Source organism: Nyctereutes procyonoides, unplaced genomic scaffold (genome assembly GCF_905146905.1).
Source record: "Nyctereutes procyonoides isolate TBG_1078 unplaced genomic scaffold, NYPRO_anot_genome, whole genome shotgun sequence".
NCBI lineage: Eukaryota > Metazoa > Chordata > Mammalia > Carnivora > Canidae > Nyctereutes > Nyctereutes procyonoides.
Genome location: NW_026575035.1, coordinates 25,836,960 through 25,852,626, shown reverse-complemented (window position 1 = coordinate 25,852,626; position 15,667 = coordinate 25,836,960). Strand labels below are relative to the sequence as shown.

At 38.5% G+C, this 15,667-nt stretch overlaps 1 protein-coding gene across 1 annotated transcript in view; it reads right to left on the bottom strand.

The window, feature by feature from the left end:
* The window catches only part of PXDNL (peroxidasin like), a 428,332-nt gene that overhangs the window by 197,420 nt on the left and 215,245 nt on the right, over positions 1-15,667 (bottom strand). Inside the window, 1 exon segment of the mRNA XM_055318359.1 lies at positions 9,650-9,691. Within this exon segment, the coding sequence (XP_055174334.1) occupies positions 9,650-9,691 (42 nt within the window).

Below are 15,667 nucleotides of genomic sequence, written 5' to 3'. Positions count from 1 at the left end.
TTGGGTTTCTATGCAGAGTATCATGTCATCTGCAAAGAGGGAGAGTTTGACTTCTTCTTTGCCAATTTGAATACCTTTTATGTCTTTTTGTTGTCTGATGGCTGAGGCTAGGACTTCCAGTACGATGTTGAATAGCAGTGGTGAGAGTGGACATCCCTGTCTTGTTCCTGATCTTAGGGGAAAGGCTCCCAGTATTTCCCTGTTGAGAATGATATTTGCTGTGGGCTTTTCGTAGATGGCTTTTAAGAGGCTGAGGAATGTTCCCTCTATCCCTACACTCTGAAGAGTTTTGATCAGGAATGGATGCCGTATTTTGTCAAATGCTTTCTCTGCATCTATTGAGAGGATCATATGGTTCTTGCTTTTTCTCTTGTTGATATGATCTATCACGTTGATTGCTTTACGAGTGTTGAACCAGCCTTGCATCCCGGGGATAAACCCCACTTGGTCATGGTGAATAATCTTAATGTACTGTTGGATCTTATTGGCTAGTATCTTGTTGAGAATTTTTGCATCCATGTTCATCAGGGATATTGGTCTGTAATTCTCCTTTATGGTGGGTTCTTTGTCTGGTTTTGGAATTAAGGTGATGCTGGCCTCATAGAACAAGTTTGGAAGTACTCCATCCCTTCTATCTTTCGGAACAGCTTTAGTAGAATAGGTATTGCTTCTTTTAAACGTTTGATAGAATTGCCCTGGGAAGCCATCTGGCCCTGGACTTTTGTGTCTTGGGAGGTTTTTGATGACTGCTTCAATTTTCTCCCCGGTTATCAGCCTGTTCAGGTTTTCTATTTCTTCCTGTTCCAGTTTTGGTAGTTTGTGGTTTTCCAGAAATGCGTCCATTTCTTCTAGGTTGCCTAATTTTTTGGCGTGTAGCTGCTCATAATAAGTTTTTAAAATCGTTTGTATTTCCTTGGTATTGGTGGTGATCTTTCCTTTTTCATTCATGATTTTATTCATTTGAGTCTTTTCCTTTTGTTTTTAATAAGGATGGCTAATGGTTTATCTATCTTTTTAATTCTTTCAAAGAACCAACTCCTGGCTTTGTCGATCTGTTCTACAGTTCTTCTGGTCTCTATTTCATTGAGTTCGGCTCAAATCTTTATTAACTCTTGTCTTATTTGCTGTTCTTTCTCCAGTTCCTTTAGGTGTGCGGTTAGCTTGTGTATTTGAGTGCTTTCCAGTTTTTTGAGGGTTGCTTGTATTGTGATGTAGTTTCCTCTCAGGCCTGCTTTGGCTGTATCCCAAAGATTTTGAACTGTTGTATCTTCATTCTCATTAGTTTCCTTGAATCTTTTTAATTCTTCTCTAATGTCTTGGTTGACCCTTTCATCTTTTAGCAGGATGCTCTTTAACCTCCACGTGTTTGAGTTTCTTCCAAATTTCTTCTTGGGATTTAGTTCCAGTTTCAAAGCATTATGGTCTGAAAATATGCAGGGGACAATCCCAATATTTTGGTATCGGTTCAGACCTGATTTGTGACCCAGTATGTGGTCTATTCTGGAGGAAGTTCCATGTGCACTTGAGAAGAATGTGTAGTCAGCTGCGTTTGGATGTAAAGTTCTGTAAATATCTGTGAAATCTATCTGGCCCAGTGTAACATTTAAAGCTCTTGTTTCTTTGGAGGTGTTGTGCTTACAAGATCTGTTATTTGCAGAAAGCGCTGTGTTAAAGTCTCCCAGTATAAGTGTATTGTTATCTAAGTATGCCTTAACTTTGGTTATTAATTGATTGATATACTTGGCAGCTCCCCCATTAGGTGCATAAATATTCATGATTGTTAGGTCCCCTTGTTGGATAGATCCTTTAAGTATGATATGGTGTCCCTCTTCATCTCTTACTACAGTCTTTGGGATAAAGTTTAATTTATCTGATCTAAGGATGGCTACCCCAGCTTTCTTTTGAGGAACTTTGAATGGTAAATGGTTCTCCAGCCTTGTATTTTCAGGCTGTAGATGTCCTTAGGTCTAAAATGAGTCTCTTGTAGACAGCAAATAGATGGTCTTGTTTTTTTTTTTTTATCCAGTCTGAAACCCTGTGTCTTTTGATGGGATCATTAAGCCCATTCATGTTCAGAGTTACTATGGAAAGATATGAATTGAGTGTCATCATAATACCGATTCAGCCCCTGTTTTTGTGGATTGTTTCCTTGGGCATCCTCTTTCTTTCACAGAGTGTCCCTTAATATTTCGTGCAGAGCTGGTTGGTGGTCACATATTCTTTCAGTTTCTGCCTATCTTGGAAGCTTTTTATCTCTCCTTCTATTCTGAATGAGAGCCTTGCTGGCTAAAGTATTCTTGGCTGCATGTTTTCTCATTTAGGACCTTGATATATCCTGCCAGCCCTTTCTGGCCTGCCAGGCTTCTGTGGAGAGGTCTGCTGTTAATCTAATATTTCTCCCCATATAAGATAGGGAACTCCTGTCTCTTGGTTCTTTAAGGATTTTTCTCTTTATCTTTGGAAATTGCAAGTTTCATTATTAAATGTTGAGGTGTTGAAAGGTTTTTATTGATTTTAGACCTCTCTATCTTCTGGATCTGAATGCCTGTTCCCTCCCCTAGTTAGGGAAGTTCTCAGCTATGATTTGTTCAAATATGCTTTCTGGCCCTCTGGCCCTCTTGGCACCCTCTGGAACCCCAATTATACGTAGATTTTTCCTTCTGAGGCTACCATTTATTTACCTTAACCTTTCCTCATGGTCTTTTCATTGTTTTTCTCTTTTGTCCTCAGCTTCCTTCCTTGCCATCAACTTGTCTTCTATGTCACTCACTTGTTCTTCTACCTCGTTAACCCTCGTCATTAGGACCTCCAGTTTGGATTGCATCTCATTTAATTGATTTTTAATTTCAGCCTGATTAGATCTAAATTCTGCAGTCATGAAGTCTCTTGAATCCTTTATGCTTTTTTTCCAGAGCCACTCGTAGCTTTATAATTATGCTTCGGAATTGGCTTTCTGACATCGAATTGTAATCCAAACTCTGTAACTCTGTGGCAGAGAGTACTGCTTCTGATTTTCTTTTGTGATGAGTTTTTATTTCTAGTCATTTTGCTCTGTGCAGAGTGGTTGTGAGTGGACTGAGTTAAGAATATCAACCACGACCTAAGTAAATTTCACCCTAGGTGATTCTGCCAAGGTCAGAGACCAGAAATTGAAAACAAAGATCCGAATGAAATAAACCAAAAGGACCACTAAAGTGAAAAACAAATTTTATAACAAAGTAGTAAAAAATAAAAGGTTAGGAATCCTAAAGAAGAGAGGGGAAAAAAGAATAGAAAAGAAAAAGGAAAAAGGAACATAAAGGAGAAGAGCAAAAATGGGGGGACTGGGAGATGGTGGTGGTGACGAACTTGTAGTGGAGGGAGAATGTAGTCTACCTGAGGGCTCCTAGAGGGTGATCCTCTTGTTTCTGAGTATATTAAGTCTTTATGTTAGAAGATGCTCAGTCCCAAATTTATATAACACAGAAATACTTGTAGAAAGCCCCAATACTGGCCACCAAAACATAAATGAGATAAAATAGGGGGGCAAAATGGGAATGAGGAATCTCACAGGATGAACCAGCATGGTATACCACTCAGTTCTGGGTGCACGCTGGTCATGTTTTAGGCGGTATCAACTTTCGCCATCATAGAACAAAACGAGGCAGAGAAAACAAAAAACACAAAACAAAAAAAACATACCTTTTATATCTCCCAAAATTAAGTTGAGTATGTTGAAGGGAATCTAGAAGTGGAAAATATATCTAGGACTTGTAATTGTAGAAATATGAAAGTCAAAAAGGAAGAATCTTAAAAATGAAGAAGTGGTAAAATACTGTATTGAAGGTGGGAAAAGAGAAAAAAAATTAGAAATTTACAGTCTGATATAAAAACGAGTTGTACTGGAAAAAGGAAGGAAAAAAAGGAGGGGTACCCTCTAGTTCTATATACTGTAAATCCCTTGACTTCCCCTGGAGCTTTCCAGTGCTGCTCGGTCAAGAACTTGGTCTTCCCCTCTCCCTCCAGCTGGCCTTCTGGGGGAGGGTCTGCTCTGCTTATTCTCAGGTGTGTGCACCTGGGAGGATGCTCCATCCCCCACCAGGTACCGGGCTCAGTGGGAGCTGTTTACCCCATGAGGCCCCTGTTCCCTGGCAGCCCCACCTCTCCCAGGCACATGGTGACACCAGGAGGAAAAATACCACTGGCGGTGGCCAGCTCTCTCCGGCTCTGGAGTCAGCTCCCTCATTATCTCTACAATATTTATGGCCATCTGAGCAGTTATGCTGTTTATTTTGTTCTACTGCAACCAAGAATATCTAAACTGATATTATATTTTTAAAAAGAGAGAAGGACAAGAAAAAGAAAAACCTCTATTTATTTTTCTATCTCTTCATCCTCCATGTCTCTGAAATTCCTTATGATAACATCTTCAGCATCGTGAAAACTGACAAACCTGAAGCTTTTTATTTTTAAAAATGACCACCATAAGTAACCATCTCTATCATTTCCCCTGCTTTTCAAATGTTTTCTAACAGTAGTGTGTATTCACACTACAACATCACATTTGACTCCCTAAGTCATTCTAATATCCAAACTAGACTTAGTGAAGATCAAGCATTAGCTTTGTTTCATAACTTAAACATAGTTATATTGTTTATACTATCACATAGTATATATTTTATGATTACAACACTGTTTCATAACTATATGAATATGCAATAGTCTTTATGGGCAAAGTTCAAGTAGAAAACACATCTATTCTTACTAAATGGGGGAAAAGTTTCTTCTATACCCTAAAACTGTGTTCTGAATTATTTCAGAGGTAATAATCCATAATTTTCCAAAGATCTTAAACAGCAATAGAAAAATGACAATTAAAAATTTTATCATCATTTATCTCTGTCCTTTTTTGAAAAACTGCCAAATAATTTAAATTACTGAAAGTAAAATTCTATTTATTAACATGTATTAAGTATTCCAGAAATACTTTCATTTGAAATTTAAATCTTGCTATTCAATAACAAATTCATTTCAGTTCTACCACTGGAGCCAAGAACTTAATTATAATTTCTGATCAATATTTATTCACTTTGGAAATAAACTATTATAATATTGCCAAAGATAAACTCCAAAAATACAATCATCAACTCAGAGACATCTTTACAGATTCAAAAAAATTTTTTAGATAGCAGATATATATGCAAAATTAATACATTGATAAAATTTATATTGATATGATTAATTGAATGTTTACACATCAAACAAAATACACTGCTGATAATGCCATTTCCAGAGATAGTGTTTCCTACTGTAAAAATAAGAAAACTTAAAACAATGTTTGAAACTTTAGAAAATCACCTACATATCATCATTATAATAGATTCATTATAATGGAAAATTTTCTGGAGTTTGAGTTACAGAACATGTTTTAGAGCATTTTCCTCAAATGTTAACCTAATCTTTGCTTAAATATTTCAAGATTGTCAACTGAAAGAATATTGGCTCAAAATTAGAAGGCAGAAATGTGAGTCTGGACTCAGTGGTGGAATTCTCAGAAAATTAAGCTTATAAAGATACATTTCATTACATATGTAGTTAGGATATTAATATATCAAATCATAAGTCTATTGCAAGGAGTCAATGAAAGATTTATAAAACTCTTTAAGACACTATGCAAATATGTGATATTGAACATTAATATCAGTACAGAGTTTGGCAAGTGGGTGACAATCAAGAGATGCACTGAATAAATGAATGAATATATAAACTAATGAAAGTATTCTATCAGTAAATAATTTCATAAAAAGAAATCTGCAAGCCTGCTTCTGTTATATACCCAAAAGATTTGAAAGCAGGAATTCGGGTAGGTACATTTATAGCAGTACTCACAGTAACATTATTCATAATAACTAAAAGTTGGAAAGAACCCAAATTCCCATCAACAGATGGGCATATCCATACAATGGAATATTATTGAGCCTTTAAAAATGAATCAAATTCTGATACATGCTACAACATGGATGAAACTTGAAAAATCATGCTAAGTGAAATAAGCCAGATGCAAAAGTCTAAATATTGACTTACTGTATTTGAGATACCTAGAATAGGCTAATTTATAGAGACATAAAATAGATTAGATTACCAGTGCCTGAGAAGAGGGAAACATGGGAAGTTATTATTTAATGGGTATAGAGTTTCTATAGGGGATGATGAAAAAGTTCTAGAAATGGAAAACTACTTATGATTGTACAACATTGTGCATATGTATGTGCATATGTACATAATGCCACTGAATTGTACACTTAAAATGATTAAAATGGTAAATTTTATGTTATATATATTTTACTACAATAAAAACAAAGAAATTTTATTCATATATTGGAGAATGATGGTTATTAGCTATTTTTTTTTGATCAAAAAAAAAAAAACCCCAAAACAACATACCAGCCTCTACTCCAACATGCGGAGTCTAATGGTAACCAGCACTCAAACTTCCACATCAAGGGCACAGAGAGGAGAAAAACTGCCCTAACATGTCCTGGTTGGCAAAGGCATGCCCTATCCAACAGGACCTGAGGGCCTGATGCTTAGAGAGAAGATGGTGGGAGAAAGTGCACTTGTGTAAGCCACTGGGACTCAGCATCCAGGTACCCTGGGATGGGTCCCTGAGTTGGGACTTGGAGGATAGACTGGGATCCCAGTGATTACTTCTGGGGGACTCATAGTGATACCAAGGTCCACCCTACTCCAAAACATATTCTTTGTTCCACTAAAGCCAGATGTCATGGAACTCCTTACCCTTGATTCTGGGCAGGACCAGGAAGCCTGCTGATGAGAGACAGCAGGTAGGCCTGACTCCTGCAGATGTCTTGAGCCTCTTCCCAGCAGAGAGCCACAGGGGTCTGACTCAAACAAATGACCCCACCCCCACTGAGGAACCTCAAGTACAATGTGAGGAACTCCCAGCTCCAGGAGGATGGCCTGCTGGACTGGGGCTTCTCCTGAACACACAGACCTAGAAGTCAGGGAGGTGTGAGGGCACAAGGTGCACAGGGATGGAAGAGTACTTGGTTGGGTGATCTGAAGCAGAAGCTCCCAATGAAAGGGGGCAGGGTTACAGATAGTTTGAGCCACAGAGGGCTCTTGCTGGGACACATGGGTTAAATTTTAGAAGGAAAAGAAAAGAATATATACATACTGAAAAAGACACTCAAAAGTGTTTATAAAGATTTCTATCTCTGAGAAGGTAAAGTAGAAATCCTTTTCATAGTTTTCTTGGTAAGCATAATTTAAAAACATAGATATTATAAATAAGGCAAACATAAAAAGACTGAAAGGCAGAGAGAAGGCAAATTTGCTAAGAATCTCAAGACTCAAGAAATAACACAACAGTCTCTGGGTTTTCTGTTTGGTCAGTTATTCCAGATGTGAAGCTGAACAGCCAAAAACCAGGAAATGTCAATGAATGCAGACAATAAAAAGTCACAATGAACAAGGGAATGGGAAAGTCTAACAAGACAGAAAACTTTTGGAAAAGAACCACTCTACTCCAGCCAAACACCACAGAAAATATGTGGCCCCATCCCCACCCATGCCAGTAAAAGCCAAGCGAGGAGCTAGATCTCCAACCTCGTGAAGCCAAATGAGGAACCCAATACCCCCATAGCAGTATTGTTACAGGAGCTAGGACGTTCCTACCCAAACAATAAAAATAATGAAACCACCCCAAGGTGACAGTATAGACCACCTAAGAAGCCTAGACCTCTAATCCAAAGTAGCAATAAAGAGCTGTCCCTTTTGCCCCTGGTTGGGGTGGCATCAGGGGAGGCTTAGTGGACAGTCATAGTTTTACCATCCTGAGGCAGGAATGAAGCCACTCCCTCTACCTGGTGTCAGTGTAGGCCTGTGGGAAGCAATAATGAAGCATTTATAATCCTCCCAGCAAGGAACAGTGGAGGCCTAGTGGAAAACCAGAGTTCCCAACTCTGCCTAAAAATAACAAGGAGTCCCACTAGCACATGGATATCCATGGAGGCAAACTGGGGAACCTGGGCTTCTACACCCACCTGACAGTAGAAAGACAGCCCCTTCCCTAACAAAGAAGAAGTCAGCTAAAACAGATTTAAATAAGACTCAGAGTCTCAACATAATACCCAAAAAGGTCCAGGTTTTAACCAAAAACCACTCACCATAATGAGAACCAGAGAGATACCAAATGTAATGAAAAAAGATAATAAATAAATGCTGTTATGGGTTAAAGTGTGCCCCACTCCCAACTCCATTCATAAGTTGAAATATCAACTTTCAGTACCTCAGAATATTTGAAGATAAGGCCTTTCTAAAGAACTAATTAAGGTAAAATAAAGTCATTAGGGTGGGCCCTAATCCAACACAACTGTCATCCTTATAGGAAAAGGCGATTATTATATATTATATATATCTATGGACAGAGAGATGATGGCCATCTACATGCCAAGGAGAGGGAATTCTAAAAAAAAAAAAAAACGCAACTCTGTCACCCTTTTGATCTTCGACTTTGGGCCTCTAGAACTCTGGGAAAACACATTTCTACTGTTTAAGCCACCCGGTCTATAATTTTGTGTTATGGCAGCCTTAGCTGCCTAATACAGATACCTACAACAATACAACAGTGAGGTCAGAATTCCGTGATAGAGATTTTAAGAGTCATAAAAATGTTTCAATAAGCAATTACAAACTGGAAACAAAAAAATAAAATCTCAACTAACAAACAGAAAATATAAAAAGAACCCAAGTAAAAACTTTAGCATATAAAAATACTTATATGACTAAAATTGAAAAAAACAACAACTATTCTCCCTTTTGAGAGACAGTTCTTGGCCTGTTGCTGGGCCTTAACAGAGACTGTTGCTTACCCCTGGGCCGCCAAGTTACCCTATGATCTGAGCTGTCCATCATGAGCTGTGTGTGTTCTGACCCACAAAGCCCTAAAGTTTGATACGCAGAGCAAACATTCCATCTTCAAATGGAGGTGGTATATACATGATCAGCCCCAAGCAGTCCCTAAAGCCAAAAACAAATGACATAAAGAAGTGGCCAAATGCCCATGGTCCTACTCATGCTACACCACCCTCTCTCTCCCAGCCTGCAGCTATAGTCTCATGGGGAGTTCTCCTAAGATCAACTGACAGAGAAAGAGAAAACTCAGGCCACGGTTATCCACCCAAAAGTGCAAAGCTGCCACACTCTCTACCACTACCCACGTTGCTTATTTCCCTTCTCTTTCCCCTTTTATTCTTCATTAGGTATAGTATTCCCACATTCATATCCCTGATAAAATTACTCTGTCGATTTTTCCAATCATAAAACTATACAAGGTTGATGCACAGACTAGTGATACTGTGTATTGCTCACACATATAGGTGATAATAAATAACAGATCTGTGATGTGATCTCAATATCAGAGTGAAGGAGCAGGAAGGAATCACAGGAAGACACAATACCAGTATAATCCAGTAACTCAAAGATGACCGATAGGCATCTAATATGGAGGCCATCAAATACCACACATCAGGAACTTCACAGAACATGGTTTGAGGAGGTCATTAAGGAAGCTGAAGATGTAAGTGAAGTCAAGCCTTGTATATTTTACTTCAACCAAACAACAATGAGGAGTCACTGAAGGACCCACAGAAGAATGGCATGATCGGGAATTTGTGTTTTAAAAAGATGACTGGTCGTCCTTCAGAGTCAGAAGAGGAGCAGCTTAAACAAAAAAAATGAGGTTTTCTCATAGAGTGATGGGTAACATGGACTAAATGTAAGTCAGCACAGTGGGCATAGATAGGGAAGATACAAACAGTACTAAAGCAAAATAGAACTTGACAACTAACTAGATTTAGTAGGAGAGGAATTGGGAGAAGGCCAGTATGATGCATGGGTGTTTAGTTTAGATTACTGTATGAGTCTGTCATCATTTCCCAAAATAAGAAGCATGTTTGAACAGGAAATAGGTAGCAAGTTTGAAGAGCAAAAGATAATTTAGTCAAACTTAAATCATGCTGAGTCTGACGCTCCAATGGGACATGTCAAGTGTGTACATGCATATGTATTTGAAAACATAAGACAATTTAGGCTCAGAATAAAGACTTGTGAGCCAGCAGCATCTAGATAATAACTGATACAATGGAAGCGGATGTTTTCAACCATAGTATGATAAAGAACAGAGCCTGGGATGGCCAGTCTACACCAGAAGATCTGTGCAATAAACCCATACGTCAATCATAAGAAATAGTAATTCTTAAGTCACTAAGTTCTCAGGTAATTTGGTACACAGCAAAAGCTAACTAATACAGTGAACAAGAAACTCCATGGAAATTTCATTTATTTTGTTAGATTATCATTAATGCTCAGGGAATATTCACAGGGGCCAGAAGTGGTGAGTTGTGTCCTTCAAGTTCACAGTATTAAACTCTAGGTGCAGTCTGAGACAAAGCAGACAGAAGAGTGAAGGGAAGACGAGGAACACGAGAGATGTCACTAACACCAAAGATATTGTCAAGAGCATGAATGGTCAACAAAAGGAAACTATCAGATATAATTAAACACAGTATATAATGGAAAATTTGCAATATAACAATATGAGTGGCCTTTGTCAGAGAACTTCAAGTAGTGTGGTAGGAACAGAGGCTGGTTTGGAGTGAGTAGAAGTAAGTAAGAGGTAACCCCAAGTGAGACAGAGAGGCATACAAACTTCCCCTCTCCCATTATTTGGCCTTTGTCGAACTTGCCAAGTTTATCTCTTATCATACTCTATTTGGGCTCTACAATCTAATCATTAAAAGATAGTTGCCATTTCCCAAACATACCAAACTATGCCTTGTCTTTTCTCATAAATCCTCCTTTCAAGATTAAGCTAAAGGACTATTCCTTTCATCAAGTTTAACCTTCTTCCAGCCCCATGTGTCCAAGTGGATATGACCTCTTCTCCCTTTGTGAACATAGTACCCATTGCATAACTCTATTCTGGTGACTAAACCAGGACATGCCTGGTTGTGATTGCAACTTGGGCCTCACTCTAGGAAGCTCAATGTCAATGTGATAGATTGAAGAAATTGCCGTAAGTTTTTCCCCATCCCTGGATTCAACCCTTTTGCCAGATGATTCTGTTCTTTGCCCATCAAGAGGTGGAATCCAGTGCTTGAATCAGGTCCCGACCACGTGATTGGACTTGGGAAATGAGACACTAGCAAATATGACATAAGAGAGGCATGAAAAGCTCATCTCTGATGGCACTTAAGGTAAGATCACCATAAACAAGCACAGTCTAGTTGGCTAGAGAAACAGAAACCACATGGAGGAAAAAGCCATCTCAGTTGACACTGTGCAGTTGCCAGATATGTAAGTAAAACCATTATAAAATAAAGCTTCCAGCCTCAGCTGACCCAGTCTACACCAGAAGATCTGTGCAATAAACCCATACGTCAATCATAAGAAATAGTAATTCTTAAGTCACTAAGTTCTCAGGTAATTTGGTACACAGCAAAAGCTAACTAATACAGTGAACAAGAAACTCCATGGAAATTTCATTTATTTTGTTAGATTATCATTAATGCTCAGGGAATATTCACAGGGGCCAGAAGTGGTGAGTTGTGTCCTTCAAGTTCACAGTATTAAAGGTGAAATTCTTCAATAGCACTCGCTTACCCAAGAACTCAACATTTATAAATTGCCCAATACTGGAGATCCCTGGGTGGCTCAGCGGTTTAGTGCCTGCCTTTGGCCCAGGGCATGATCCTGGAGTCCCAGGATCAAGTCTCGCATCAGGCTCCCTGCACAGAGCCTGCTTCTCCCTCTGCCTGTCTGTCTGTGTCTCCGCCTCTCTCTCTGTGTGTGTGTGTCTCTCATGAATAAATAAAAAAATATTTTTTAAAAATTGCCCAATACTTTCACAAGAATATCTTTTTATCTATAGGTCACAAAAATTTGGTAGACTCCAAATAAATTCCAAATAAATAGACCTTTTTATCTATAGGTCTATTATTTGGTAGACTCCAAATAAATTCAGAGACTAGAGAGAGATGAGAAAGACCAATGCTGAATATACAATTGCAAATGACATAATCAGCCAAAGATCTAAGAAGCTGAGTGTGTGCAGAGGGGGTAGCATTCAGAAATAGGAGTTCATGAGGACAATGATGCCAAGAGCTGGGATAGAAGCAGAAAGAAGCTATAAATCAGAGAAGAGACTCTGGGAACCAAACCCAGAAACAAAATTATGGATTTGAACGTGGAATACATTTCCTGTAAAAATACTACTAAATGATGCTCAGTGTATCTCAAACATGAGCAGATAGGCAACAGTTCTTACCTTACAGATAGTTTTTTTAAAATTGTTAAATGCTCATCAGTAATGAGATCATTACTACCTATAGATGCCAAGATGTTTCTGAATAAATAAAAATTCATTTTGGAGTTTATCACTAGATTAATTCTAACTTGGTTAAGAATAATGAATACCAGGGGAAATGTTCATAACAGTTGCTGGTCTGCTAACCCAAAGAAAAGGAAGGTTTTTCTCTCAGTTTATCAATGCATCTTAGGTCCAAAATTCAGCTAACCCTAAATGAACTGGTCTCCAAAGATATATTCAAACAGTGATACTTTTTCTCATGAATCTAAAAGCAAAATTCATCCTGAGATATTCAATTTTTTTTTTTGCCCAAGGGAATCAATGATACAATTTGGATCAAAACACATTAGAATTTCAGAAAAGTTCAGAAATACTTTTGTTTTAGAGAACAATATGTGCCCTCTTTTGTGTTTGGCAGGGCAAAGTTGCAATTCTGGTTTAATACAAAGTAGTTGCCTTCAGCCCAGGGCATGATCCTGGAGACCAGAGATCGAGTCCCACATCAGGCTCCTGGCATGGAGCCTGCTTCTCCCTCTGTCTGTGTCTCTGCCTCTCTCTCCCTCTCTCTCTCTCTCTTTCTCTCTCTCTCTCTCTCTCTGTGTGTGTGTCTTTCATGAATAAATAAATAAATAAAATCTTTAAAAAAATTAGCCTCCTGAATATACATGTACTAGAACTACTTCATGTAATATAAACACCTGAAATCCTTGGAAAAGGCACAATATAAATAACTGATTGATATACATTGCTGAAAAAGCTAATGCATTTAATGGTGTATCTCCCTTTCTAAAAAATAATGAACTTAGCATAATTAAAAGTATTAGTCAAATATCAAGCATTTATTGATCACCTTATTTTCTCCTATTTAGTCAACAAATATTTAATGAGCATTTACTCCCTATGTTCTAGATGATGATATATATGATAAATAAGAGGACTATGGCCACTTGCCTTCATAAAATCCAGTGGGAAGTCAGAAAATAGGTTTAAAAAAATAGGGGGAGAAACATTAACTGTTGTGGTAGACATGATAAATGAAATAAACAGGGTGCCCTGATAGGGAAAAAAGGAGAGGGTTGATTGACCTAGAGTGAGTCCTAGGGAAATAACATTAAACAAGACAGAAGATCACAAGGAAAAACCAACAAGCAGCACGTGTGACAGCCCATGGCATAGGAGCTAAGTGCTTATTGTGTTTGGAAAAATAAAGAACAACGGATCAAATATAAAAAGCAAAAGAAAGAAATACATGAGATGGATTTACACGTATGTATGGATCAAAAACCATGATAAGGGGGCAGCCTGGGTGGCTCAGCAGTTTAGCGCCACCTTCAGCCCAGAGTGTGATCCTGGAGACCCGGGATCAAGTCCCACGTTGGGCTCCCTACATGGAGCCTGCTTCTCCCTCTGCCTGTGTCTCTGCCTCTCTCTCTCTCTCTCCCTCTCTCTCTCTCTCTCTCTCTCTCTCTCTCTGTGTCTCTCATGAATAAATAAAATCTTTAAAAATGCTAGGACTTACAGGCCAAAATAAGGGGTGTTGCTTTTATTAAAATGAAATGTGAAGCAGGGAAATAATGACTGCTTACACTAGAGTAGACAAAGGAGAGATGGAGAAAATGACCAAATTAGAAATGTTTTTAGGATTGAAATGAACAGAGTGTGCCGAAGTAGCATACGAGAAAGGAAGAACCTAAGCATGATGCCAAGCAGCTCAAGAATAAGGGTGCTATTTACCGAAAAGAAAACAGATGTGTGCTGGAAGAGCACACAAGTTTGGGGAAGCATAGAACTCTGTCTGGAACTTTGTATGAATTGGACAGAAATACAAGCAAGACCCCGATTCTCAAGTATGTGGCCATTGAGAACTCAACACACATACACATAGGGAAAGAAGTGGAAATAAACACTAAGTACAATTAAATGTTAAATTAAATTAAATCCTATGAGTGATCCATCCAAAGATTCAGAACACTGGGTGGAAAATAAAAACTAGAGTTGTGCAGGAGAGGGAATGCGTAAGGAAAGTATGAGTATGAAAGTGGTCAAGGAAGGCTCCCAGGACAGTGAAAGGAGGCTGGAGTATTAGTGGCACAGACTGGGACAGGAACGGGGATTTTCTATGAGAAGAGCAGAATTCCCTCTCATCTGTCATAGTCATTAAATAAATCTACACCAAAAATCCCTCTCCAGCTCTGCAGACCCCTGTCCAGGCTGTTGTCATGTGTGGCAGTTCAGGAGACCTAGGCATAGCTTCCTACTATTTGAATCTTTGCCTCAAGCACACCTGTCCATTCTCCCAGAATGGCCTCTCCCCAACCACAGAGATGATCATACCCTTCCTCAATAAATTCTCCCTGACATGGTACCATTTAGATTCTTGTGCAAAGGCCTTTCTGATCTTACCCCTTGGTTCCCAGTTACAGGTTACTCCATCTTTCCTTCTGTACTCACTGCTCTAACCAACACATGCCATCTCAAACTTAGAATTGTCCCTAGGAATGCATTTTCTTCAAATTGTGTTTAATATTTCTGGCCAAAGTGGGGCAAGACAACAAAATTATAGTATACTTTATAGCTGATATCATAGCAAAGACATTGTCAATGTTGACAGTGCTTAGCTTTGGTCAATGACTCAATAATTCCACACCTCCTTATTTGAAGTCTAACTTGCCCATCACACTGGAAGACACAATTGGACTTCCTTCTGTTCTGACACCGTCATGCCTTATGTGTGCCCATTTTAATAAGACCTGTTGTCCTATAAATATGTGTGTCTTTATCTCCAAACACGTATATAGGTATTACTGATGCCTCTTCATCTTCATACACTACTACCTTCCCCACTGCCTATCCCAACATCACCACAGACCACCAAATTAATGAATATCACCATATTTCAGAGTATTTGTGAATTCTGTCCTTGTTTGCTCCAAGCAAACAAGCATTTTCACTGGATCAGGTCACAGAATGATAGTGGATAGCCAGCTTAAAGTATTGACACAAAATGGCACAGTTAGACCATTTTTAATCAACTCAAACTCTGATGTTTTCTTCTAAACCTTACAATTCCGTCTTCTTCTCATCCAAACAGGTGCTGTCTGCATGAATAGGTCTTTTAGTCCATAACTTTCTTTTTCCTATGAACTTCTCTGATTTGAGAAGTAAACCTTACTTGTCAATGTTCTTGAAAATATGGAAAGATTCACTTCAGTGGCCATAAGAATGTGCTCACAACCTATTGCATAATGAAACATTTATAAATTATCCTTCCCCTTTCCTAAATGTACATCTTACAAA